The sequence below is a fragment of the Phaseolus vulgaris genome, chromosome 2 (genome assembly GCF_051622355.1).
Source record: "Phaseolus vulgaris cultivar YP4 chromosome 2, ASM5162235v1, whole genome shotgun sequence".
NCBI lineage: Eukaryota > Viridiplantae > Streptophyta > Magnoliopsida > Fabales > Fabaceae > Phaseolus > Phaseolus vulgaris.
The window spans coordinates 11,239,825-11,267,357 of record NC_143499.1 but is presented as its reverse complement, the minus strand read 5'-3'; the positions used below and the strand labels follow the sequence as shown (position 1 = coordinate 11,267,357).

Here is a 27,533-nt window from a genome sequence, read left to right as displayed (position 1 = left end):
TTAGTTTATTAGTTAAAAACTTATAAACTACAAATTTATTAGCTATCAACTAGCTTATTATTTAAAAGTGACTTTAACAAATACTAGCTAACTAATGAATTAATTTTGTCAAATAAATAATTTGTGTTGATGAAATTAACTTATAAACTAATTAAATAAGTTAATAGTTAATTTATTAACTTTATCAAATACACAGCAGGTTTAACAAAGTGAAAGTAAGATTATGACGGATGAAATTCCTTACTATTTTAATATTTGATGTGTTCTTTTGAACTTTTTAAAGAACAACTTTTTTTCATTTAAAAAATATATATAATTAAAACTAATATAAATATTAAATTTTACTTACCGCAGTGAAAACGCATATACAGTGTTCATAACAATTCTTACAATATTGTGATCATATTATTATTATTTCTTTCTGAAGCCTAAAAATATACGGATGTTTTAAAAAGTATTTTCACATTTAGTATTTGGTATGAGGTGTCTCAGGAATGTAGGGAGGTGCAGGAAGAAGCAACCCATCTCGTGCTTTTACTAAAGCCCATGCCTCCACTCCGAAGCTTTGACAGCATCTCCAAAATTTGATTCTTACCTTGAGTCAATTTCAATACAAGATTTTCTAATTTTTAAGATATTTACATATATGAAATATTTTATTTAAATAAGTTAATTTTTTTATTTTTTATTTTAATAGAGTATTTCCATTACTGCCAAATTCAATTACTAATACATAAAATTATTTAAATATCAAATAATCATAGTTAATATTGATTGAATTTTTTTCAGTTAACATTACAAAAAATTAAAACAAACTATGGAAAAAAATAATATCTGTGTTGATGATAAAAAGATGATTATTAAAATATTAAAAATTTCAAAAAATAATATTCGTGTTGATAATAAAAAGATAATCACTCAAATATTAAAAATAATAAATATCAATAGAAAAATATATAATTCACATTTATGAAAAAGTAGTATAAAAAAATCTTCATTTAAACAATATAATTTGATTCATCCAAACATACTATTAGAGTATTAGTTAATAAAGTTACGAGGTAAAATTATTAATTACAAAATTAATAATTAAAGATTTGGAGGGAAATAGAATGTTATGAGTATTTGAGTGGATTGGATGAAAGGATATTGTGGTTGAAGAAGAAAGATATCTGAAAGCAGATGGTCATTATGTATAGTGAAGAAAAATAGTGTAACTGTACAAGCTATTGGTGCCCCGCATATTCAACGCAAACGAAGTGTATGTATGGTCTCTACAGTTCTAAGCACAACTAAAGCTAAAGGTGGCACCAGCAAATACTTCAATTAATGTAACCATGTACCTGAGAAGAATTGTCAGCTCATTTATGAACCGCACTATACCGAACACAAAAAATAAATGCTTCCACAAGCCATGCGAACCGGTTCAGGTGCAGAGAATCCTATCTGCAACACCAAGGTCCCACCACCACATGTCAAGAATCCTCCCAACTAGACAAGCATGAGGAGCTAATAACTCAAACCGTGCTCTCAAAGGAAACTTGGAATTGTGCCAGATGCCTGGGCTTTGGTTTAGATGAACCACCCAGGCCTTGAAGCAGCTTCATCACATCAGCAGAATCATCCAGATAATATTTGGCCTTGCTCGGTTTCTGCCCAACAGTGCAAGCAAATATCTCTGGAACTACCGGCAGTGATGGGCATGAAACTGTCCTTAATATGCTCTCAAACATGTCTTCATCGGAAATGTCATCTCCTACGCACATCACAAAATCTGGCGGATTACCACTATTAACCATAGTGGAAAGAATCTTTTCAGCTACCAACCCCTTGTTTAACCCCTGCATATAATAGAGGAAGACTTTAATAAGTCCAATGAAAGTTATGAACTTGGTGGTAGTATAGAAAATTAAAGAACTGTACCTGTGGCTTGACTTCAACAATATGCTGGCCCCGGGTGACAACTGCAGGTTCATTGGCAAGGACACTTTCCAGATGATTTAACAATTCTTTGGCCTGGCAGGAGCCAAAATCAGGGTCCGCATCTTCATGGTGCCACACCAAAGCACTTTCCTTAGTTTCAATATTAGATCCATCAGTTGCCTCCGTATACAATTTCATGACAGGTTCAACAATCTTCTTCCAATCAAACTCAGAAGACAACTGACTGGTTTCCCACTCAGAATCTTTATTCCACCTGCAACCACAAAATGAGGAGTGATGGAGGTGAGGCGTTGTTCAAAGTATGGTACCCAAATATTTCTAGAACTTAAATAAATACCTTAGAAAGTATCCATGTTCGGCAGCAAGTCCAATCCTTTTGCATGAAGTAAGCCACTTACTTAAAGAATCTCTTGCCCTTCCACTCACAATGAAGACGGTATTTTTAGGATCATTACACATATCATTTAGCACGGATATGGCTTCAGGGCTGGGGGTTTTGTTTATAGAAGACTTTGATACGATAGTACCATCATAATCAAGAAATATAGCTCTTTTACCGGTTCTTTTGTATGCTGAAACAATGTGATCGACAGACAATTTTCTAAAACCAGGAGAAAGAGAAACAACTCTAAACCCTAGGCCCAAACCCATTCCCCAGCACCTTTTGGTGTAATGATCTTTGCATGCTCTCTCCAAATCCTGCATAAAGCTGCGTGCCCAATATGCCACATCATGAGAACTGACGTACCTGTAGTGTTTCTCATGCCTCAATTGCTTCTCTGAATCATGCATAGTAACAGCTGAATACAGAGCATCAGCCACAGCATCTATGTTCCAGGGATTGACCCTGATTGCTCCACTTAGAGAAGGAGAACAACCGATGAACTCAGACACAACTATCGTGCTTGTACGGGGAGAATCACTTTTTCTACTCAAAGCTTTATCCATCTGTGCAGTTCCTTGTCTGCAGACAATATACTTGTACGGGACTAAGTTCATACCATCCCTCACAGCATTAACAATACAACATTCTGCTACAGCATAATAGGCACTCTTCTCAAAACGAGGAACAGGACGGTCAATGAGAATAACTGGCTGGTAATGGTTTGAGCCATACGTATCATTAATCCTCTGGGCAATTGAATATGTTTCCCTTTTTGCTTCCTGAACACCCTTGCCCGAACTCCTAGCAGGATTCACAATTTGTATCAGGACAACTTTGCCCTTCAAATCTCGATTCTGTTCCAGAAGCTGCTCAACAGCTAGAAGCTTCAGACTGATGCCCTTAAATATATCCATGTCATCAACACCAAGAATCACCTTCCTACCCTTAAACTCTTCCTGAATCTCTTTCAGTTTAGCCGTTGTAGATTGGAGATTTAATACAGATTCAAGCCTACCCATATGAATGCCTACAGGCAAAATTTTGATAAATATAGTACGGCCGAAGTAATCAAGTCCTATATGTCCTCGTTTAGATTCATAGTCAAGACCTAGCATTCTTTTGCAACAAGAGAGAAAGTGGCGAGCATAATCAAATGTGTGGAAACCAATTAAATCAGTATTCAACAGTCCCCTCAAAATTTCATCCCTTACTGGCAAAGTTCGGTAAATTTCAGATGAAGGGAAAGGACTGTGAAGAAAGAATCCAAGTTTAACACGATTATACCGCTTCCTCAGGAATGTAGGCAAAACCATCAAGTGATAGTCATGAACCCAAACAAAATCATCATCAGGATTGATTATTTCCATAACCTTGTCTGCAAATATTTTGTTTGCAGAAACATAAGCCTTCCAAAGCGTGCGGTCAAACCGCTCACCATGATCAGGGAACATAGGTAGCATGTAATGAAAGAGAGGCCAAAGCTGCTGTTTGCAAAAGCCAAGATAAAAGTTTTTCATGAGATCATGGGGTAAAAAGGTAGGTATGCAATTAAAATCCTCCAGTAATTTCTGAGCAACTACTTCCTGCTCGTGGGCCTCTATTTCAACCTTGAGGGATCCCACATAGATCACCTCAGTATCAGAAGGAAGACCATCTTTTAATTGTAACAGAATTGAATCCTCATCCAAACTGAAACACCATTTACCAGTGTCTATATCTCTCTTAGCCTGTAATGGCAACATGTTTGCCACAAGGATTTTCCTCTCCCGGTAACCAGAAGAACTAACATCGGAATCCCCATCATATCTACCAGAAGCATCCAGGTCAGAAATAACTCCAGGAACTGTCATAATCCTTGGAATAGTTCTTGGTGTATGAGGGATATCAAGTAAATCTCCAGCTAAGTCTAGTAGGTTAGCATATGATCTTGATGCCATGAATGATACAAGGGAGTCTTTTCTTTAATGCCTTGAATAGTATGAATTCACACACAAAAGTCAGTTAATAAATAAATTATTAGAAGAAACACTTATTCTAACCGGTATCCTACAAAATATTAACAGTAGTTGTGCAGAATTACCTACTGTCATAAAGGCACTTGAACAATAGCAATTAGCAAAAGTTTTTTTTATTGTGTCAAAAAAATAGTTGATAAACAATTCATCAATGCCCAGTGCCCACAATAACAAGTTGCAACTTAAAACATAGATTTCCAGGCTACATAAAACCGAATAAGATTTTCTCCACAAAACTATGATGAATTGATGATCAAGGCAGTTCAGATTATGGACTATTGACTAATAAACAGCAGAAGACGCCTTACAATAATTCACCTGGGAATGCTAACTCTAATAAATGGTTCTTATGATAACCAGTTTGGACAACATTAAAAGGGTCATTAGAATTGCTGAAAACAAAACATAATTATTCCGCAAGCAATTAGCAATAACTAAGTAGGAGTAACATTCATTTACCTCTAGGCTCCCCAATCCCAAAGAAAAGTAAAGCAAATAAACAAATAACCATATATGAAAACCCTGGAAAGCAAGTCCAAAAATAAAAACATAACCATGCATGATGTATTTTTTTCACTAGATTGAGGAACATGCGGACTTCACAACGTACCAAAAGGGAACATTATCTCCACAAAATTCAACCTAAGCAACACATCCATATAAACATAATTGTAGCACCTCATAATTATTGACACTAGAAATTAGAAAACAATTGTTGGACTCTAGATCAAGAATTCGGCAACGACAAGAACGGTTAGAGGAAGGAATGCTTTTAAACAGGAATTTTCAATTCTGTCAATGACATAACATTTTCCATAGCCATACCTTCACAGTTAGTAATCATCATCATCATAATAATAAAAGCAATACACACAAATCATATTCCCCAAAGGTTGCTGAGATGATTGAATACGCACCCATTATCAGAAAATTGACTCCAAAGCCGAACAACAAAGCCAGTACAGTTGGCAACAAGCAACACGGAAGACCTCTCTTGAATTTTGAGATTTCAATGAATTAAAAACAAGTTTGAACTAATCGAAACCTAAGATAACGACAACGGGAACCCATGATTGTGCTTGATGAAATTGGATAACTACAATCAAATAATAATACACGTCGGGCCAAAAAAAATACACCAAAATACATTGGTTGAGATTCTTTTTAGCCGAAGGGTAAATGCTTTATGCTGTAGGGGACAATAGCACGTCTTAAAATAGAAACAAAGAGACAAATGGAAAACAAGGAAGCCACACATAGCACCACTCGTTGAAAAATTCCTGTGAACCCCATGAAGATCAAATCCTTTCAAAAAAAACACTTCAAAAATAAATATTAAGAAATAAACCAGAATAAAAGAAAAATCACCGCAAAAACTTAATAGATTAATAAACCGAGAAACACACCTTCAGCAAATTTTATTAATATTCAATCACCGCATTTCCATGCTTCAATAATCTGAAAAATCAATGTTACAATATACTAATTAACAATAACTTAAAATTACAAAACAAAAAAAAATAAAATAAAATAACAGTCCAAAAAAATAAAATAAACAAAAAGTGTAACCATAGCAAAGGATCGGTATCAGTAAGATTTTAGCCAATAAAATAAAATAAAAATCAATTCAAATTATAGACCTAGCCATTAAAGAGAGTAGTAGAAAAGCGGAGGATGATGACCTTGAAAGGGCGATGGAGAGAATTTGACGGCGAGTTAACGGCGGAGGTTGATCTGAGAGAATAAGAAACAGAGGGAAGGAAAAGGTGTAAAAGTTGCTGCTTTGCGTTGCAACGAATTTAGAGAGAGAAAGTGAGTTATTGAGAGTGAAGGAGAAGAAGATTGCAAAGAGGTAATATTTTATAGCAGGGGTCACTGTACAACTGCAACTTCAGTGGATAGAATTCTTTTTTTTTCCTTTTTTATTTTGTTTTTTCTATAATAATAAATAAATAAATAATTCATTTGTTTTTGTTTTGTGTGTAGAGAGTAGTAGTTGCTACAATAGACATGAGTGTGGAAGTTACTCACAGCACTTTGCCGCACTTCAATTCAATGGATATCGTTTTTCTTTTCTTTAATAATAACAAATTAATACTTTAAATATAAATAAAATTAACACAGTTTTATATTACTTATCAACAATTCATGGATATTTTTTAACATTATTCATAAAACATAATTTTATATTATATTGTTTTATACCCTCTCACTCTTACAACGTCAATGTGAAATTTTGTTTAAAAAAATCAAATTAACTGTTATTCAAAATAAACTATTTCTTCATGATATTACATTATATTACTGTGCTATAGTTTATATTACATTATACAAATTTTAAAATATCCTAAAACTAAGTTATATCATCTATGTGTAAGCTAAAAGTTATAGTGACATGTTATCATCAGGTTTTTTAAATAAAAGTCTATACTAGTTAAAATATAAAAGTATACACCTAATAACCATGAATATTAGGTTCGAGTATTTAAATAATTTTTAAAATTAAATAAGTAAAATAATAATGAAAAATTGATTTAAACATTTATTTTTTATTTAAATTTATAAAATTTAAATTATTTTTAAACTTATATTTTACACTGCAATTTATTGAAATTTATTTTTTTATATTATATATGTACATTAGTTTGGATTATATTTTTATTTGAATTAATATTTTATAATATAACTTTTAAATGATCTTATTTTAAAATATAATATCCATACATACTCACAACAAAACAATTAAAAAAATCATAAAGTTTTATCCAGATACTAAGAGAAGTATTGAATCAAATAAATAAGAGGAAAGCTTTTATTTTAAATGGAGAAAGTATAAATATTATATATGTGTATCAAATCCTAGAAATTTGTGTTGGTCCTCTTAATCAATTATTTATTACCATGTTTAAACTATTGTTGTAAAACAAAACAAAAACTACTTTAACTATTACAAGTTTTAAATTGTATTTACACCTCATTAAATATCTTTATTATTATGTTTTTTTCAGCTAAATAACCACTACTATTGAATATAGGGTGAATTTGCTTGAGTTTATTTTATAAGAAAAAAAATAACTCACAAAAGTTAGCCAATAATATTTTTGACAAAAAATAATTATCTACAAAGTTAATAAATACTTTATTCCTATAACATAATAGAAAAAACATTTATGTACTATAACATGATTGACCAATAACAGACTAATTTATTAGTCAACTTCACACTACACAATGTTCTTGAAAGTTCCCCTTTTGGATAACCATAAATATCATTTTCTTAATTTCAAAAGTTGCACTAACACTTTGCCACTTCCCAACTCAAGTGGAATATCTTTACCAACCATACTTCTTCACACATTCTATTCTTTCCTAATCACTCTTTCTCCATCTCTCTATTCTTTCTTTTCAACCCTTTTATGTAACTCAATTTTATACTTTTTCAATTAATATATAGTATGTTATCTTCCATGCATATTCTCTTTAAATTACTTTAAATATTAACAAAAATTATTTTATAAAATTTTCTTTAATTTAATTAAATAGTAATTTATTATTAAGCTTGGATCATATGCCTAATTATTCAACATTAATTAGTTCTAAAATAGAGGTTTACTTTAACACTAAAACCTTTTCTTTTATAATGATGACAATAGCATTTGAATCTGTAGTTTTTGGTAAATTGCTTAAGTGTTTTTACTATTAATTTAATTTTAGGGGTGTATTTAATTGTAATTAACAAAATTCATTTCGACAAGGTCGTTGTCAAAAAAAATTATTATTATTTTATTTTATTATGTAAAAACAACTTATAAATATTAAATAAGATGAAAGCAAATGATTGAATCAAACATCGGAGTCACATAATTGTGTAACTTGTTGATGTAATTTTTCAAAGAGGAAACTCTTACCATTTTTCACATCCTGAATACATAATTCATGAATGCACACGTGTCAAGATTATGTTATCCTATAGGTCATGTCACAGTGGAACAGTTTGAAGGGACTGAAGCACGGAAGAGGACAAAACTTGGTGTGACTGGCACGTGTCTGTGTTGCTGGACCAAATCTTTTCTATGGAATATAGATATATGGCTTTATTATTTTGTTTCACATTTTATAGATCATTACTTGAAAAGTGTGGAGTGGGATTCATATTCATTGTGATTGTTCTTGTTGTATGGCAAATAAATTGTTTAATTAATGATAGTTACCCTATCACAAAATGAAATTAATTTTTAGTAGATTTGAAAATTCAAACAGTTCTAAACTAAAATTATGCTAAATTATTGAATATATATATATATATATATAAAATTAATTGTACATTATTCTTATTTTTTTTATTTTTTTAAACACATTCATTCTAATATACTTAAATCTAAACATAATAACTTTATTCATAATATCTTTTCAAATTCTCATGCATTCACTTCTTCAAATCTTCACACTTTCACTCTTAAATCCAAACATAACATAAACTCCGACTTGATTAATTACAACTTAGCAAAGTATGAATGACATCAATCAAATTTATCAGGTGAAACAAATCAATTATCACTAAATTTCTAAATTTTCAAGCATTAAAAAATCCAAAATATACGCATAGATTTATTAAATTAAATTAAAAATACTAGTTATTTAAACAAAATAAACAAATATTAAATTTTATCTTTTCAATCTTTAACAATCTGTTCAAGAAAATTAAAATTTGATAAGCCAAATTTGTGTAGTAAACATCAAATCTTCCAAAATCCAACTTGTTGTGAGAAATTTTTATATTATAAACATTTTCTTACAATTATTCTTTCTTTTCGATTTTGCTTTCAACATTTTCTTAAAGTTATTGAACAATTTTGAGATCGCTAAGCGGATTATGTAGAATTTTGGTACCTCGTACCAAAACCATTTCAAAGGAGATAACTAATATTTTTTCCAACAATTCATCATGTGTACTTTATTTTTAAAAGTTAAAATTTTGAATTATTGAATGAACAAAATACGATTTTTCGATATGTATGGCATAGTTGATTATACTGAAAAGAGTATTTTATTTATGTTGATTTGAAGCCATTCAACGTTTACACATCTATAAACTAGCTCAATATCATGATCAATTAAAAGACTCTTTAAAAGTTATGTTTGTCAAAATCTTCAACTACTAAAAGGTATATTGAATCAACATATTCTTCACACTCTTTATTAATATTATAATCTCAAATATTGATGTTATCCAATTCTTATTAAAAATTTAACAAAATTCTTTTATGCATCATTATGCAACTTGACATTTCAGATAGACTGACACTTCAAATAACAATAATCATCTGTCATCACACGATAAAACATTATTAAAAAAAAATATGAGGAGATTAGACCAAAATATATTCATTAAAAAAATCTAAAACCACACTAAACGAAAGTCTATTATACCAATAAAATGATTTTATGTGAATAAATTCTAAATTAGTCAACTCATGAACTAACAAAATTCAAGTTATTTTTTCTTTCTAATAAAAATCAACTTCTTTTTCAGCAAAATATATATATATATAATTAACTTAAATAAATTGAAATTGAAATTAGTTAAATTATTATGTCAATTTAAATAAATTGGAACTGAAATTAGTTAAAAATATTGTTTTATTTTTTGTATATGTCAATTTAATACGTAGTTCTCACCTTTTATTTGCAAATCTTTTATCACCCTTTTATTTAAACTGGTAAGTGACAAAAATTGTACATGATTCACAATTACTCATTTAAATAAATTAAATTTCAACTTTTAAATATTATTTATAATTATAAAATAATTACTTCATAATTAATCACCTTTGAATCTTTAATCATACTCATTTTCATCTAATTTTATCTAATATATTATCTCATGAATTTATTTATTTTTTAATTTTTTCATGTCAATCAAATAAATTATAACATTTTATTTTATTTTATTTTCTTCCTTTTTTCATTTCTCTATCTCTCAAACAAATAATCTCACTTTCCATAATCTTTTCCTTTTTCTTTAACTCCTTCGATTCAAACAAAACCTAATAAAAAAATATAAAATTTAATAAATGAAAAAATATTTTTAAAATAATAATATATTATATTTTACTTTCCTTCCAAATCAGTTCATACGGAAGAAAGTTTAAATATATTATTTTCCTTTTTTTATGATTATTTCATTTTTGTTATTAAACTTTCAATTCAATTCTTTATGAGATCGTTGTTTTTCTATAGTCACAAGAAAATACAGTGCAAGTCTATACAAAAACTCAATCTTTACAATTTAAATTTATAATTTATGCTACTTGTACCACATCTCTAAACCCACTTATCATATAATAGAAAAATAAATTAATTTACAAGAGTAGTAAAATCACATATACAATATAAATACACTTTAAACAAATTTATCCTCACCGTGTTAAATTTTATTGAAAAACAAACTTTAATTAGTTAAGTATATAAGTTAATTATTTATTTATTTTTTTGTATTTTTGATTCAATGCTAATTTTTTTTTTCCTCTCTAAAAACTACATGCTAAATTTTTTACCCAAGTTTACAATTGCATATGGCTAAACTTATAATCATGAAAATCACTTCACCAACTAAGGTATCATTAGTGCTACACATTATGCTCAAATTCTTCCTTATTATGAAGTTCTATAATATGCCTATTAATTCCTATTAGTTCACATTGAATTAATGGTGTATAAAATTTAGTAGAAAAACATAAATTATTGTATACGTGTCCATATTTTTGTTTGCCTAATTGAAAAAATATAATTACCTAAGGAATTACTTAAAAAACAATTATCACAAACAACACATGTGTAAAATGACACAAAAATTATGTACGATGAAAATATATAAAAAATATGTCTTTTATATATATATATATATATATATATATATATATATATATAAAGATCTTTGTCTATATATACATTCACCTAAAATCAATCACACTACAGATTAAATGATGAACAAAAGAAATTAAAAATTTAATTAAGTTTTAAGTTTTTTATAAATTTGAATTTTTTAATTAACTATTGATTAAAAAATATTGTAGTAAGTACTTAATATTTTTATATTTTTTAATTGAATATCTATTTTTTTTATTTGTTATTAACGGGTTGATGTGATTGTTATTTATAGCGTAATTATTTACATGTTTCTATATGAAAAATAAAAAAAATAATTAATTATTTTTAAATTTATTATAATAAATTCGAGTATTTTTAATTAATTTTTTATTAAACTATTTTATTTTATTGAGTTTTTAAAATATTTATATTTTTTCAATTAAGTATTTGTCATAGTTTTAGAGTGACCTGAACGTAAGAAGAAAATTAACTAGAGGAAGAGAAAACGATGGACCGGAGGAGGTGGGAGAGGGAAGACCATCAGAGAAGAGAGGCAGAATATAAGGCAGGTACATTGTCAAAGTACTCATCAACTAGAAACTCATCTACGTTCTTCTTCTCTAATTTCCCAGTCAGCTATGGGGAGCAAGACATGTTTAGAATTTTTCAAAAATGGGCTAGAGTGAAAGAAGTGTTCATATCTAAGCGTCCAAATAGATGGGGAAGAACATTTGGGTTTGTGCGTTTTTTCCCTGTACCAAATGAGGTGAGGTTGGAAAAGCAGCTGGATCAAATCTATATTGGCAACCTCAAACTATATGTAAATCTCCCAAAGTATAGGAGAGCATAGGTTGTATATAGAAAGGACAAGCCAAACGTGTATGGAAGAAATAAAAGCCAAGTCAATGTCTCAGGTGGTAGGATGAAGGAGAAGGAGATCTGGCGTGAGAGAACAGTGAAAACAGGTAAAGTAGATAGAAGAGGTCTCTCCCCAAAACAGTTTTATGCTGATGTTGTTCGCAAAACTTCGCGAGGTGACTGGAAAGGCCCTGCTTTTGAAACAAAATCAAACACCCCAGCATGGCTGGCTCGTAGTGCGGTTGGATGGATGTCCCCTGACCTTGCTTTTGACTCTTTGAATGAAGAGTTCGTCAAAGGGGGTATGAGCATGGTAAAACTGAGGTTTATGGGTGATAATCTAGTTCTCTTAACTCCTAAAGAAGGAGAACGGATGGAGGAAATTATTAAGCTTAACAAAGAATGGTTCGTCTCTCTGTTTGTTAATATTGAACCTTGGTCCGTGAAATTTGAAGTTGGCCATAAAATAGCCTGGGTGAGGTGTTACGGTATACCGGTAACCTTGTGGAATAAAGATTGTTTCTCTAAGGTGGTCGGTGAAGTAGCATCGTTGGTAGATATTGATGAAAATACTCTGTCTTGGGAAAATCTGGAGTATGCACGGCTGCAGGTTCGACTACCTAGGTCCTGGAAACTAGAAATGACGAAGGGTTTTAGGATTAATGGCCAAGTTTACAACATCTCCCTTGTTGAGGAGGTCTTCAGTCAAGGGAGAGGAGAGTGTTCCTGTCTTGAATATCACCTTGCCTCATCGGACAGTATTTCGTCGTCGGAAACTGTAGTGGAGGAAACATTTCTTGATGAAAACTCCGGCGAAGAAGGCGCCGGTCGTGGCATTATGCGATGGGGTGTGGTCCCCGAGGAGGCAGGGCAATCCCAATCGAAGCTGGAGACAAATTGGAAGCGGTTTGAGAATAAGGCGCAGAGTGATATGGGGTGTTAGAATAAAAGTGGTTTTTCGCTTCTAAATGAAGGAAAACGTGTGCGAGGGGAGTCTGAGGGAGGGACAGCTTTATCTGCTACTAGCCTAGTCAACGTAGCCTGCGCAGAAATTAAACATTCCTTGGTTAACCTAATTGAAGGGGTCCAGACGTTTAGAGCACTCTCTCTTGGGCCTAAACAAGGTGAGGCCCATATAGAGAACAAAGGTGTGCTTAGTAAAGCTGAAGGTATGGGTGGCCCAACGACTGAATGCGAAGAGGAAATTGAAGGAAAAGATGGTGACGCGGAAGGGGTTGGAACTGCGACTATGTCTCCATCTCCATCTCCACACCCTTGCTTTTCTTCGAGGGCGTGCGGTAGGGCTGCTCAATCAGCAGTGGTGCAACAGCAGGAAAAGGATTCGGGCATCCTCCTTTGCCACGCAACTCAACAATACAGCGAGGGACAAGACTCATCGACGGGAAGTTCCGACCCACAATCCAGCAGAAGTACGAATCAACGACAGGAGGAGTGTGAAGCCGGGAAGATTAATGGGAGTGAGGCACTAACCCACACAGTAGCGGAAAGCAAAACCTCGCTGGAATTTCGTAGACTTCGTCACCCGAGGGAGCACGGTGAGCGAATTGCCCAACCGAAATGGAGATCCAATGGTGGTATCGGGTCCCTCCATAACGGGGTAAGTTCTTCATCTAGGTTAAGTCGCTGCTCCTTTGCGGAATCGACTAATGACATCAATCAGTGTAATAATCGTTTTAAGTCAGAAGAGAAAGCTGTTGAATCTGCTAGAATTTGGAATTTGGGCCAAAACTTGGGAATGCAATGCTCTGGGGAGGAGGGGGGAGTGGTCGGAGAACTGGACCGTTTGGAGGAAAGGGACAATGAAGTTAAGAACAAGTCCCAGGCGGGTAAAACGAAAGTGGGTCCATGATTATTGTTAATCTCAATATAAGAGGGTTGAGAGGGGGGACGAAAGCACGGTATTTGAGACACATTGTGGCAAAGGAGGGAGCTGAGTTCTTATGTCTGCAGGAAGCTAAAATTTCTTCTTTTTCAGACTCTAAGTGCTTTTCTTTATGGGGCGTTAGCAATATCGGGTGGGTCCACTATGAAGGGGTTAATGGGGCAGGGAGTATTGTAACAATGTGGCAAAAGAAGCTTTCTCATATGGTAGTCATGTGGTTGGAAATGGTTTTATCGCCATTGTGGGCCAACATCTCAAAACCAAAAGTCAGTGTGTAGTGGTGAATGTCTACGCAGCATGTAACCTAAAGGATAAGGTTGTTCTGTGGGAAGCCTTGACGACTCTCAAGCAATCATATGTTAACTTGGCTTGGTGTTTCTGTGGAGATTTCAATGCTGTTAGGAGTGAAGACGAAAAGAAAGGGATCAGAGGTTGCTCAAGCCCAAGGAAGGAGATTGATGGTTTTAATTGCTTTATCGAAGATAATGGTTTGGTGGATTTACCCTTTGTCGGTAAAAAGTACACTTGGTTCAAATCTAATGGCACGGCTAAGAGTAGACTAGATAGAATCTTGGTGTCCGAAGAGTGGCTTCATCTATGGCTTGCATCTAAGCAGTATGTACAACCGAGAGTGGTATCGGATCACTGTGCTCTTGTGATGAAGTCATGTGTTAAAGATTTGGGGCCTAAACCGTTCAGGTCTATGGATGTGTGGCTTGCGGAACCGGGTTTTAAGGTGTTGGTAAAGGAAAAATGGGGGTCGTATCTTGTACAAGGTAATAATATGTCCATACTCAAAGATAAATTGAAGCTCCTGAAGGCTGATATAAGAGTGTGGAATAAAGAAGTGTTTGGTTGTATGGAATCTAACAAGAAAAATATAGTGGAGGAAATAAAGGAGCTAGATGACAAAGATGGTAATGATGCTCTGGAGGAGAATGGTAAGTTGAGAAGAATGGAACTTTTCAGTCAGTTGGGGTTGGTTGAAAAAAAGCTAGAATCCATATACAGACGAAAAGCAAGGGTGAACTGGATCAAATATGGGGACATCAACTCAAAGTTCTTCCACAATGCAATTAAATGGAGAAGACTTAAGAATGAGGTTAAAGGGGTTGAGATTGGAACTCAGTGGTGTGAGGAACCGGAAGCTGTTCGTAGGGAAGCAAAGTCACTGTTTGAAAAGAGGTTCACGGCTACACAGGACTATGGAGTTAACTTGGGTTCGATGGAGTTTAAATCCTTATCTTCTGAGGCTAGCAGGAATATGATAGCTAGCTTCTCTGAGGAAGAAGTGAAGGATGCTGTGTGGCAGTGTGGAGGGTCTAAGAGTCCGGGTCCAGATGGGTTTAATTTCAATTTTATCAAGTTTTGTTGGGATGTCATTAAATCTAATATTATGGCAGCTGTGCACTTTTTTCACGCTACGGGATCCTTTCCGAAAGGTTGCAATGCGTCCTTTATTGCCCTTGTCCCTAAGGTTAGGGATCCCTCCTCGCTTGATTAGTTCCGACCGATATCCCTTGTAGGTGCTATCTACAAGATCATTACCAAGATTTTGTCACGTCGTATGAAGAAAGTTATGTCATCGATCATTGATGATTGCCAATCTTCCTTCCTAAGCGATAGAGGTCTAACGGATAGTGTTGTCATGGCTAATGAGATTCTAGAAGAGATCAGGATAAATAAGAGGAGTGGGGTCTGTTTTAAGGTGGATTTTGAAAAGGCGTATGACTCCGTCAGGTGGTCTTTCCTATTTGATATGCTTCGGAGGTTGGGGTTCCATGACAAATGGATCTCGTGGGTTAAAGGATGTATGGTGTCGTCGACTGTGTCTGTTTTGATCAACGGGAGTCCTACGGAGGAATTCAAACCATCTAGGGGGTTGAGACAGGGGGATCCCCTAGCCCCTTCTTGTTCTTAGTGGTTGCTGAAGGATTAGCAGGATTGGTGAGACAAGCGTTGAGAACGAACGTTCTCAGGGGTATAAAGGTGGGAAGGAACAATATTGAGTGTTGTCTACTTCAGTTTGCAGATGATACACTTTTTATGTGTGAAGACTCTTTCTCGAATATCTTTGCTATCAAGACAATCCTTCGTTTCTATGAAATCCTGTCTGGCTTGAAAGTCAACTTTCACAAATCGAAGTTGGTAGGCATTAGTGTTGATAGCTATGCCCTGAGCACCTATGCGAAGACCCTAAACTGCAACACCATGCGATTACCCTTCCAATATTTGGGTGTTGAAGTGGGGGGAAATCCAAGGAAGAAACAGTTTTGGGAGCCGGTAATTAAAAAAATAGAAACCAGGCTAAGCTCATGGAAAGGGAGATTTTTATCTATGGCGGGTTAGATTTGTCTGCTCAAGTCAGTCTTCACAGCCATACCTTTGTTTTACTTATATGTTTTTAAGGCCCCTGCTGCAGTACATGACAGAATCAGTAGCTTACAAAGGAAATTCCTCTGGGCATGGGGGAAGGAAAATAAAACGATCTCCTGGGTGAGTTGGGAAAATGTTTGTAGGCCTCAGGAGGAAGGAGGGTTGGGGATCAAAGAGATTAGGAGTTTTAATACGGCTCTCTTGGCGAAATGGAAATGGCGGATTATGAGTGACGAGGGAGGGAAATGGAAAGATATTCTCCTATCTAAATATGGTACAGAAACAGAGGGTGGTAAGGTGAGGCAGAGATACCAATCATGTTGGTGGAAGGACTTAGCCAAGGTCTGTGGTGAAGGGGTAGAAGAAGAAGAATGGTTTCACAAGGCTATTTTGTGGAAAGTAGGCGATGGAGGCTTAGTCAGATTTTGGGAGGATACGTGGGTACAAAATAACAGCCTTAAAGTCTTGTACCCCAGACTCTACTCTTTGTCCCTCGATTAGGGTAAGAAGGTGGGGGAGGTAGGAGGATGGGAGGACGGTAGGTGGTGGTGGCGGCTAAACTGGAGAAGAGACAGGCACGTATGGGAGTCAAATCTGGAGGAAAATATGCTCTCAAGCTTGAATACGGGAGTTACATGTCAGGATTCTCATGACCACCTCGTTTGGAGGAAGGATCCAGCTGGTATTTTTTCAGTGAAATCAGCTTACTCTATCCTGGCTAACCATCAAGATATTGGTGAAATGAAAGGAGTTTTTAGTACATTATGGCAAGCAAAGGCCCCGCCCAAAGTACTTCTAATAGCGTGGAGAGTCCTTCACGACAGACTCCCTACCAGAGATAACCTATCTAGGAGAGGAGTGCCCGTGATATCTCCTCTATGCCCTTTCTGCAGCCTATCAGAAGAATCATCCCAACACCTTTTCCTTGATTGTGCTTTTGCACAACAAATTTGGTCCCGTTGCTACCGCTGGATTGGAGTTTTGGGGGTCCATAACAACGACATTAGGAACCATATGCTAAACTCTCACTTAATTCATCTCTCTAGCAAGCAAAATCAAGTGTGGATAAGAGTATGGGCGACAATTGTCAGGTGCATTTGGGAGCAGAGGAATTTGATTGTATTCAAGGATGGGGTACCGGATACGGATGAAATCCTCCAAAATGCCCAAGTGCAATCTTGGTTGTGGATAAAACACAAGGCAACGGATTTCTCATATGGGCTATCTGACTGGATCTTGAATCCAAATCAGTGCCTCCATGTTATTCGTTGATAGCACCATTCCCACAAATGCTTGAGAAGCGTTACTGTTGCTGGTTCAGGTCAACGCTGAGATGTACTATAAGCTGTCGTGCGGGGTGCTCTAGGCAGGTAACCCCCAGATTGGAGTTTTGTGACGAGTTTTGTAGCAGTGTGTAGAAGCAGGTACTGAGCAGATAATAATCCTGGACGGTAGTATTTGGCTTGTTGTGTCTGTGGTGTTTGTGTTTCTGGTGCTTATATAGGTGGTACCGGTTCGTTGTTGTATGAACTAACGAGCATGCCCTGTGTAGCTCGAGATGATTTCAAGAAGGAACATCAGTAATCGATTGTGTGAGAGCTTGGTAGTGCTTAAGGTGGATGAGGACACGTGGAAGGCCAATATGATCGCCGGTCGATAAAGCGGCGCTCTCCAGGCATGAGTAGTCGGTGGTCGCCGAAGGTATGCATCATCGCCGTTTTTTAAGAAGGCCAACATGATCGTCGCGATAAAAGAGGCGTTCTCCATGCGCGCATAGTCGGTTGTCGCCGAAGTTTCGATGAAGCGGCGATCTCCGTGCGTACGTAGTCGGTGGTCGCCAAAGTTGTGCATCATCGTCATCCTTGAAGAGCAGAAGGTCATTGGAAGTGAGGGGCGATGTGGATGAGGACACGTGGAAGGCCAATATGATCGCCAGTCGATAAAGCGGTGATCTCTGTGTGTACGTAGTCGGTTGTCGCCGAAGTTTCGATGAAGCGGCGATCTCCGTTCGTACGTAGTCGGTGGTCGCCAAAGTTGTGCATCATCGCCGTCCTTGAAGAACAGAAGGTCATTGGAAGTGAGGGGCGATGTGGATGAGGACACGTGGAAGACCAATATGATCGCCAGTCGATAAAGCGACGATCTCTGTGCGTACATAGTCGGTGGTCGCCGAAGTTGTGCATCATCGCCGCCCTTGAAGAACAGAAGGTCATTGGAAGTGAGGGGCGATGTGGATGAGGACACGTGGAAGACCAATATGATCGCCAGTCGATAAAGCGGCGACCTCCATGCGTGCGTAGTCGGTGGTCGCCGAAGGTATGCATCATCACCGTGACCAACATGATCGCCGAAGAGGCGGTCTCCGTGCGTGTGTAGTCGGGGATCGCCGAAGTTGTGCATCATTGTCGTCTTAGAAATGAAGTGGTGATCTCTGAGCGTGCGTAGAAAATAGGGTTTGAGTTTTGTAAAGGGTTGGGATACCCCTCTTGTATCCCCTTAATTTAATTTAATTCTTTGCTGATAAAAAAAAAGAATGACTTGACCGTTTCATTTTAGGGTTTAGGTTTTATTTTACAATCTTAAATAATAGACTACAAACTTAGACAATAAAAAAAATAAAATTAAAACTTTAATTACCTTTATCAAATGTTACTATTGTGTGTCTTAAGATGAATTAGATCTTTATTTTAGTATTTAATTATAAAATGAAATAATATTTTTTTTTATAAAGATAGTTATTATTTTTATACTGCTCCAATCCGTTGTGTTATGCTTTATACCATAAATTCAAACGGTTATGCCATTCTAATTAAGTTTACGAACTTGATTAAAAAATATAAATTTTTTGAATACTTAAAACCTTTTTTTTATAAAGATTCAAATTTACATGAAACTTAAACTTAAGTAAGAAATTTCTTAATTTTTCTCAAAAGAAAATATTTTTTTAACATAAATTCAAATTTACAAGGGACTTAACCTTAACTAAGAAATTTCTTAATTTTTAAATAATAGAGAGAACTCTATCTCTTATTATGAGAGATGTAGCTAGGTTTCACAAGAATATGTCCGATTCAAAAATCAAAGTGTAAATTTGGGTGACATTTTCAACAAACCAATATAGGTTAACAGTAATTTTATCTCTTAAAATTATACTTTTTTATAACATGATAGAAAATAATAAATTTCAAATGTTATATATACTGGCTTATTTTTAATTTTTTTATAATTATTTTACTCTTCTACCATTTAAGTTATGTTCAGTGATACACTAGTTGATTCCAACTTTTTTTTATACTTATTACTTTTTCTAACATTAACTTCCTTTCCAGTTATGTATTAAATTAACATTTTTATTTTTTAATTAGTTATGCATTTACTATTTTTAATAAAATACTTAAAAACAATTATTTTGTGTTTTCTTGTCAATTCCCCAGCATGGACTTAGCCAGATAATGAATGATTTGAAAACACCACTCCATCAGAAAGATACCCAATAGTTTGCAGCCCGTGACCAAGTGCTGTTCTAAAACATGAACCAGTTATTATGTAATATGTTATGTTTTTTCATAAACAAGGATGTTTGTGACAACTCAAAATCACAATCAACAACTTATGGAACTCAAAATCAAATCACAATCAACAACTTACGGAACTCAAAAATTAACATCACTAATTTGATGTCTAAGTGGATCCTTTTCTCCAACCTCATAGTTCACTACAAGAAAATCATGAAATAGAAACCAATTTTAGATAAAAAAATAATTAGTTGCTATAGTGACTAAATTAAAGATCATTTTAGAGACTAAATTATTTTTTGATTTCTAAATTAATTTCTATCATTTGTTAGATGGTTTTTAAATTGGTATCTAATTAATAACTAAGGTTTTTGCTACCAAATTTAGAAACTAAATAATTGTTAGTTAAAACCTTAGTAGTTAATTATATACCAATTTAGAAACCATTTAACAATAAAAACTAATATTTTTTTTTAGTTTTTAAAATGATATCTAATTTAGTTATTATAGTAATTAATTATTTTTGTCTCTAAAATCGGTTTCTATTTCATGTTTTCATGTATGTTTTTTCTGGAATCATATTCATTCTAATATTATTACTTCTAATTTTGATTCTAGGAAGGAAAATAACATGTATTTACAACATTTTGTAATCTTTTAGAGTATATTCCATGAAATGTTTTTTGAAATTTAAATGTCACATCAATGTTTTTTCTCTCCTCTATTAATTATGAAGAAAATAAGATGGGTGTGGATAGTGTATGTTTTTCTTCTTCTAATGATCATCTAATCACAAATTGCATGATAATAACTATCTTAAAACTCATTAAACATATTTTTAAGTGGCTGATTTCTTTATTTTTAATCAACTTGAATTTTTTCTATTAAAAGGTTACAAATCACGCTTAAAATATTTTATTAATGAATCAATATTTTGAATTTTTTTTAATGTGTTCACTAGCATTTAGAAGTTACAGTCAATAGGCCAAATACTTGCTAGGTCCATCTTTTATTATTATTGTTATTGTCTAGGGGAAAGTTAATAATTAAATTTTATTTCTATAAACACGTTAAACTTTATTTGTTGTCTTTCTTAATCTTAAACTTAAACTTTTTTACTATCATTATAAATAAATACCTTAAATGTAATTTTAATGTCAATTTCAGCTCAATTAATTCTTCTAACTTACCTTTTATCCTGGATTAATTACTAACTTAATAATAAACTGCCACCAAAGAAAAATATCAATAATTTATTTATTTTAAACTTCAACCGTTTATTAGTTTTACTGACATGAAAATTGAGGTTTCAATTAAGATAAATTAGAATTAAATTAAGAATGAGGTTGAGCATTCCATTTTTTATATCTTGATGGCTGAGGTTTGGTACTGGATTAAATTTTAGGCACCATTCACCAAAACATGGATAAGAGAAAATATTAGGGGCAAAAATGACCAAAAACTTTTATACTATGATGTTTCCTTCACCACCTGAAGGGTTGTAGCTTTTGACTATCTATAAGATGCAGTATGTACATGAGATAGGTGTATCCTAGGTGAAACAAAAAATTAAACTTGGTACAACATCCCAACTTCCAGAGATGATGCATGAGGTACACCAGTGACAAAGGATGGTGCTCTGGTATTTCTTCTTAGGAATTCATACACTAAATCAATCGCTATTTTTTTCACCATGCTAGACCCTGGCTTTGCTCTCATGTGTGTCTGTCCTATAATGTAAGCTACCCCACCCTCCCTAGCTTCCATCACTGCCTCCAACTCTTCCATTGCACCTGTGTCCATCTTTGGACTCTCTGGTACCAAAAATCTTACCCTTTTCTTCTGCTGCTTTATAACCTTGGGTGACTTAATCTCCTTCAGTTCTGATGGCCCTGCCTTGTCTACATTCTCAACATTCTCTACATTATCCTCACTCATCAAAAGGGAATGTGTAGAACATGTTCCAAAAACTGCCATTCTGTCATCCTTTCCAGACTCATCATTTGAATAGTTCAATCCAGTTTTTTCTGTGCGAATGAACTCTGCTATGCTGCACAAAAGATCATTCTCAAACTCAACATCATCTTTGTGGACATCTCGGTATCCATATCGTACTATGCACCGGTAGAGTCTGAACTCTTTTGGACCAACGCGACCAACTAGAAACCGTTCATCAGGTCTAACATGTGGAACTGGCACGTGTTTGATGCAGAGGAAAACTAGGACTTCATGGAAGGCTGGGAGGTTGGTTACAAAGTGCGAGAAGATTACTGGAATTCCAGAAACTAGCTCGGTGTGTATAAGGCCAACCCCACGCACTCGAACTATACCTATGCTGGGACCTAGGCCCAGAAGCCAGTTGATAGAAACCTTGTTTTGAACATCATATTCATACTTTTTTAGTGTGCCGTAGTGCCAAACATACATGAAAGTCAGAAATACAAGAGCCAACGCTATAGGCACCCATGCTCCTTGCAGGAACTTGATAAGAGAAGCAGAGAAGAAGAGAGCCTCAATGCTGCCAAATATGAAAACAAACCCAAGTGCAAGGAGGACATTCTGGTGCCAGCATAGCACAATAACCAGTGACATCAAACAGGTGGTCACCAGCATCACTGTGATAACTGCCAAACCTGTTGAGCAAAGTAAAGTGTGTCATATTCTTGTCAGAAAAAAAAAACGCATACCTCTAACACACCTCTCCCCCTTCCTAGTTATGATCCCAACTCAAAAAGTTAACTTCTGAGTTGCTTTCTTCCCCATAAAAACTACAATTGCATCTTTAAAATGAATGTTCTTGATGCTTCCAATTCCATATTATATTGCTGCAAAATTAATGTCTACATAAATAGCAATCAGTGCCATACCTGAGGCATTACCCAGGCGCTTTGTGTCTCTGAAACAAATAGTTACTGCCAAACACAATATCATCAATAGCCAATTGATCTCAGGGATATATATTTGCCCATGAATTTTTGATGATGTGTGAATCACTTTAACTCTCGGGAAACAACTTAATGCAGAGCACTGCTTGATGATTGAGAATGTTCCAGTGATAATGGCTTGACTACCAACAACTGCAGCAAGTATGGCTATAACCAGAACAGGCCATCTCAATTTCTCTGGAAAGCAAAAGAATGAAAACGGTCAAATAGCTGAGAATTCCCCATCATCTACTTTCTCCCTCAAAAAGAATGAGTTACACCAACTACCTGGTACAGATACGTAAAACCCAAAGTGATAATCTTGTTCAATGTTATGATGTTTAGATAGATAAGCAGCTTGCCCCATATATGCAAGAATTAAAGATGGATAAACCACAGAAGTAAAAGCAATCTGCAGAAGAGATGGTAAAATATAAGCATTTCCAAAAGGCTATTGAGCTGCATAACTAACACTGACAAGAGTTATACTATATTTTAGTGCATTACTTAGTGAGAAGAGACGTTAGCACTTGTCAAGGAACATAAATTACAGTTTTTGAAGTGAACCAGTCATGATAACAAACCCAACAGAAGCAAAACTTGAAGATCGCACATTGCTAAGTATACTGCTGTATCGTGTTTACAGTATACAGTATATAATAGGTAGATCCGTTATCCTACAGCAAACAAAACCAAATTTAAAATAGCATACCTTGATTGATAATTGGCTAAAGTGCCCAAGATCAGCAAACATGGCTTCTGATCCTGCAAAAGTGCAATCGAAATGGTATGAATATTGACAACAAATTGATGTAAAATATAAGTTAACCATCATGTAGACTGACCAACCTGTGATGCACAGTAAAATTCCACCGAGGGCCATCCAACCTCCTTTCTGAGTTTTCCTCAAGAGTTGGATAGCATAGTGCGGAGAGAGTGCTTTGTATACATGGGGATTCCAGTGAAATATGTTGTATATTCCAATGGCACTAATGCAGAAAAGCCACACAATAATTACAGGAGCAAACAAGAAGCCAACTCTGTGCGTGCCATAATGTTGAAGAGCAAACAAGCCTATCAATATGATGCATGAAGCTGGAACTTCAACATCTGCCAGGTATCAAGTTTAAAACTTCATATCAGCAAGGAAATGTTCCCATTTCTCACATAATATAGAAGAGTGATATCAAAATTTAAGTGAAAATAGAAAAGCAAATAAAATATATAGTGGGCAAACAAAAATTAAAGCATATTGGACCAGCAACTACTTTTCTTTGTCTTTTATTCTCTAATTCTCAAGGACCAAACTCCAATTTGTCAAAAAATAAAGATAAAAGTTGATAATGGACATCCAAGTTTAAAGAAGTACTGTCACTTGAAAACAGCTATAAGACAAGCAATTTCCCCTCATCAGATAAAGGGCATAATTGTTTGGGATTTATTAAATATTTTTAATTAAAATAATAAAATAATAAAAATTATAATAATTATGAAATATTTTGAAAAAATAGTGTTTTGCTTAAAAGCTAAAAATAATAGTTTATGAGGAAAAAGCTGTAACAAGGTCATTTTTTTATTTTAAAGCTTAAACAGATAGGATAAGAAATCACACAATGCCGAATCAACAAAAACAAAAGAATAGGTTAGCTACACATTTGTATCCACTCATAATTTTAACAATAACTAATCATTAATCCCAACCCGTCACTTTGAAAAAACTGTATTTCACTGTAGCCACAGTATAGCTGGTTATTGCTGCAGAGTTAGGCTCGTGATGCCAAACTGATTTTAGGATCCCTAAAAATAGTTTGTTGAAATGAAAATTTATGAGTAAACACATAACCCAAGTTTCAATTAACGCCAGAATTGAGTGAGTGGGAAAGTGTCAAATTCAGAAGATACAGCACAGTATTTCACATTCCACCCAATTTATCAAACAGGTTGCTTAGTTTACATGTTAAATACAATCCCTAAAGCATTCACTGTGATTGCGGATCTTCACATGTGACTCATGAAGATTTCTACTAAATATAGGACACCCTAAAAGTGCACAGACAAATGCAACAACATGACTTGTACTTCATGCACAGTTCCTCACAAGACGAGTATTTAGTATAAACTACTAAGAAACACTCACAAAGCGGAGAAAATAAGCATACACAACCAAAGAGATAAACTTATAGTGATGTAAGATTATTGGAGAAACAGAACTTCTTTTTTCATGGAATAGAACATGCTCAGGTCAACAGGAATCTCCTTTTGATCAACGGGCAACAAAATTATGCATAAAGTTTCCAATTATCACCAGAATCCAACTTCTTAAAAAACTAATAAATAATCAGGCACAAAAAAAAATCAAGCTGAACTCACATGTGTGCGTCTCCTTGGACATTGAAAGCTCCAATCCAGAAACAGCCGAGAAAACTGCAAGCACTCATCCAAACAATCCAACTCAGTTCCCCAACAGAACCCCAAAACTCAAAGAACAACATTTACACTGTTCACTAATCAGAATCAAAGTTTCACCTGGAAAACCTATGGCACCTTTAATTTAAACATATATTACGGGAATTATCAAGATGAAACTTCAACTCTAACAAAAGAACCACTCCAAAAACACAAAAAAAACGCATCTAAGTTTTCTCCAAAGTCAAAGGACAAAACTTACACCGAGTTCTTCAAGTACTTTTAGTCTGTTCTCTTATCAGAATCAGAGTTTCATTTCGAGAAACTATATTGACCTTCAACGTAAACATTTATGTAAAATATTGAGATGAAACTTGAATTCGAATCGAAAAACACAAGAGAAGCACACACAAGGAATTGCTTCTACAAAACAATAACACAATCATTGACCTCACCAGAAATAGCCGGCGTGAGGATGCCATCCCCAATGACCATGCAAGTCCCAATCAGAGCCAGAATGAGTAAAACCCTCTGCAGAACTTTGTGCTTCTCAAACGTGGTTTTGAGCCGCAACGCGAAGCTTCTATCGGGAGCCGCGCCGCGCGAATCCTTCTTGTACTCCGACAACTCCTCGTCCGCCACCTGGCAATTCGGCAGCGAACTCACCCGCGCGTGGCGGCACAGTAACGAGTACAACGCGAACGTGCCTCCCTCGCCGTTATCATCAGCTTTGAGCACAACAAACACGTACTTAACCAAAGGAACCAGAGTTATAGTCCAAAACACCAGCGACAAAACGCCGAAAACCTCGTCGTTGCTCTCCGTGTGCTTAATGTCCTCCGCAAACGTGCTTCTGAAAACGTACAACGGCGAAATGCTCAAATCACCGTACACTACACCTAGACTCTGGTACGCTAGAGTCAGAACCGTTCTCCACGACTCTCTCTGCAATAAAAAAAAATCTCTGCATTCTCAGACAATGACAAGAACAACAACAATCACAACAACAACGTTGTATACATCGAAATTGAAACATTGCTGGTTTCAGAAAACGTTTGGTTGGTTCTCTCACCTTAGCAGAGTATCGACAAGTTCTACCTTCTAGATCCATCGCATGCCTATTCGTGCGTCTCAGAGAAGCATTTTTAAGAGAAATTGAAGATCACACAATTGCTGAAACTAGTTCAACATTAAGAATTTGTATGTGCTGTATATATTTTGAGTGTGAAATTGTTTAATTCAGAAATTAGAAAAAAAGAGAGTAAATTAAACCTGTTTTTTTTTTAATTGTAATAATTATGATTTATGAGATAGTAATAAATAGAATAATAATATCTTAAAAGTAACTTTCAAGATCGATGACGAGGTATTAAACAAAACGAAGAATCCAAAATTTGGAGTAAAATAAGAAGATTCAACTCTGAGAAAACGACCCTCCCAGCTTGTAGGTTTATTTGGAGAAAATAAAGATGAACACGAAATATGGGTTTCATTATTTTATTTAATTAAATAGGAAGAGGTTAAGGGAAAGAAGAAAAAAAAGGAAAAGGTTCTCTTATGTGAGAAGTTATCGTGCAACAAAAAGAGGTTCACAGGAAAGTCGAAAAGCCACGAATTGTGTGCATAAAAAAAAAAATTGAACCCAATGAAAGTTTTGTTTTCGTGTGCGTTTAAGATAAAGTGAAGGATTATAGAAAGAGTGAGAAAAACTTGAAAGTTAGTGGTGGGGTTGGTAGGGTTTGGTTAAGTTTTGTCTTGTTTTTGGGTAATTACTGATAAGAGCCTCATCTTTTCCACATCCTCATAAATTAGAGGCTTAGAGTGACACGTTTTTGGTTCATTTTGCAACTTACTTTAAATGAATGCTCAAGAATTTGTTAATTTGAATTTGTGAGTATCATCTTTCTACAAGTGTTTACGTTTACTTTAGTAATTGGGAGTTTTATGGAATGTTTTTATTACCAGTGATTAATCTTTTCTTTTTTCCCTTTTCTTCATCACTCAGAAATTAACTCTCCTCTCTAGCTTCCCCTTTTTTGTTTGTTTTGTTCTTTTACATAGAATAACAGTCAACAAAGTAAGTTCTATTCCATTTTTTTTCTTTCTTAAATGTTAAATAAAGTAAAGTGAAAACAAAATGTTATTTATTTTTTAAATAATGAATTTTTTTCTATAATATCAACACAACTCATTAAAAATTAAATAATACAGTTAAAATAAAGTTACGCTCGAGATGGTAAGTATTTACAATTTAATTAAATAGGAATTATATCATTATTAAATTAGTTATATATAATTAGGTAATATCGTACAATAAAGTTATGCTCAAAATGATAA

At 34.4% G+C, this 27,533-nt stretch overlaps 2 protein-coding genes across 5 annotated transcripts; both read right to left on the bottom strand.

Moving 5' to 3' along the window:
• Nucleotides 1–1,169: 1,169 nt before the first annotated feature.
• On the bottom strand, nt 1,170–6,240 carry LOC137810636 (putative alpha,alpha-trehalose-phosphate synthase [UDP-forming] 9). 3 transcript variants are annotated; one of them, XM_068612016.1, is made up of 5 exons: nt 6,027–6,240; nt 5,751–5,802; nt 2,282–4,297; nt 1,924–2,197; nt 1,170–1,841 (listed from the first exon to the last, which is right to left on the bottom strand). In XM_068612016.1, the coding sequence occupies exons 3-5, from the start codon at nt 4,264–4,266 to the stop codon at nt 1,518–1,520; spliced, it is 2,583 nt and encodes an 860-aa protein (XP_068468117.1). In that variant the 5' UTR covers nt 4,267–4,297; nt 5,751–5,802; nt 6,027–6,240; the 3' UTR covers nt 1,170–1,517. The 3 variants fall into 3 exon arrangements, with proteins under 3 accessions (XP_068468117.1, XP_068468118.1, XP_068468119.1); XM_068612017.1 differs by lacking the exon at nt 5,751–5,802 and having other exon boundaries at nt 6,027–6,180; XM_068612018.1 differs by lacking the exons at nt 5,751–5,802; nt 6,027–6,240 and adding an exon at nt 5,262–5,668.
• Nucleotides 6,241–21,305: 15,065 nt separating this feature from the next.
• LOC137810635 (potassium transporter 6) lies at nt 21,306–26,862 on the bottom strand. 2 transcript variants are annotated; one of them, XM_068612015.1, is made up of 8 exons: nt 26,269–26,862; nt 25,652–26,141; nt 25,161–25,214; nt 23,640–23,900; nt 23,503–23,555; nt 23,079–23,202; nt 22,734–22,988; nt 21,306–22,499 (listed from the first exon to the last, which is right to left on the bottom strand). In XM_068612015.1, exons 1-8 carry the CDS (start codon nt 26,305–26,307, stop codon nt 21,436–21,438), a joined length of 2,340 nt encoding a protein of 779 aa, XP_068468116.1. In that variant the 5' UTR covers nt 26,308–26,862; the 3' UTR covers nt 21,306–21,435. The 2 variants fall into 2 exon arrangements, with proteins under 2 accessions (XP_068468116.1, XP_090154389.1); XM_090298263.1 differs by lacking the exons at nt 25,652–26,141; nt 26,269–26,862 and adding an exon at nt 25,459–25,531.
• Nucleotides 26,863–27,533: the final 671 nt, after the last annotated feature.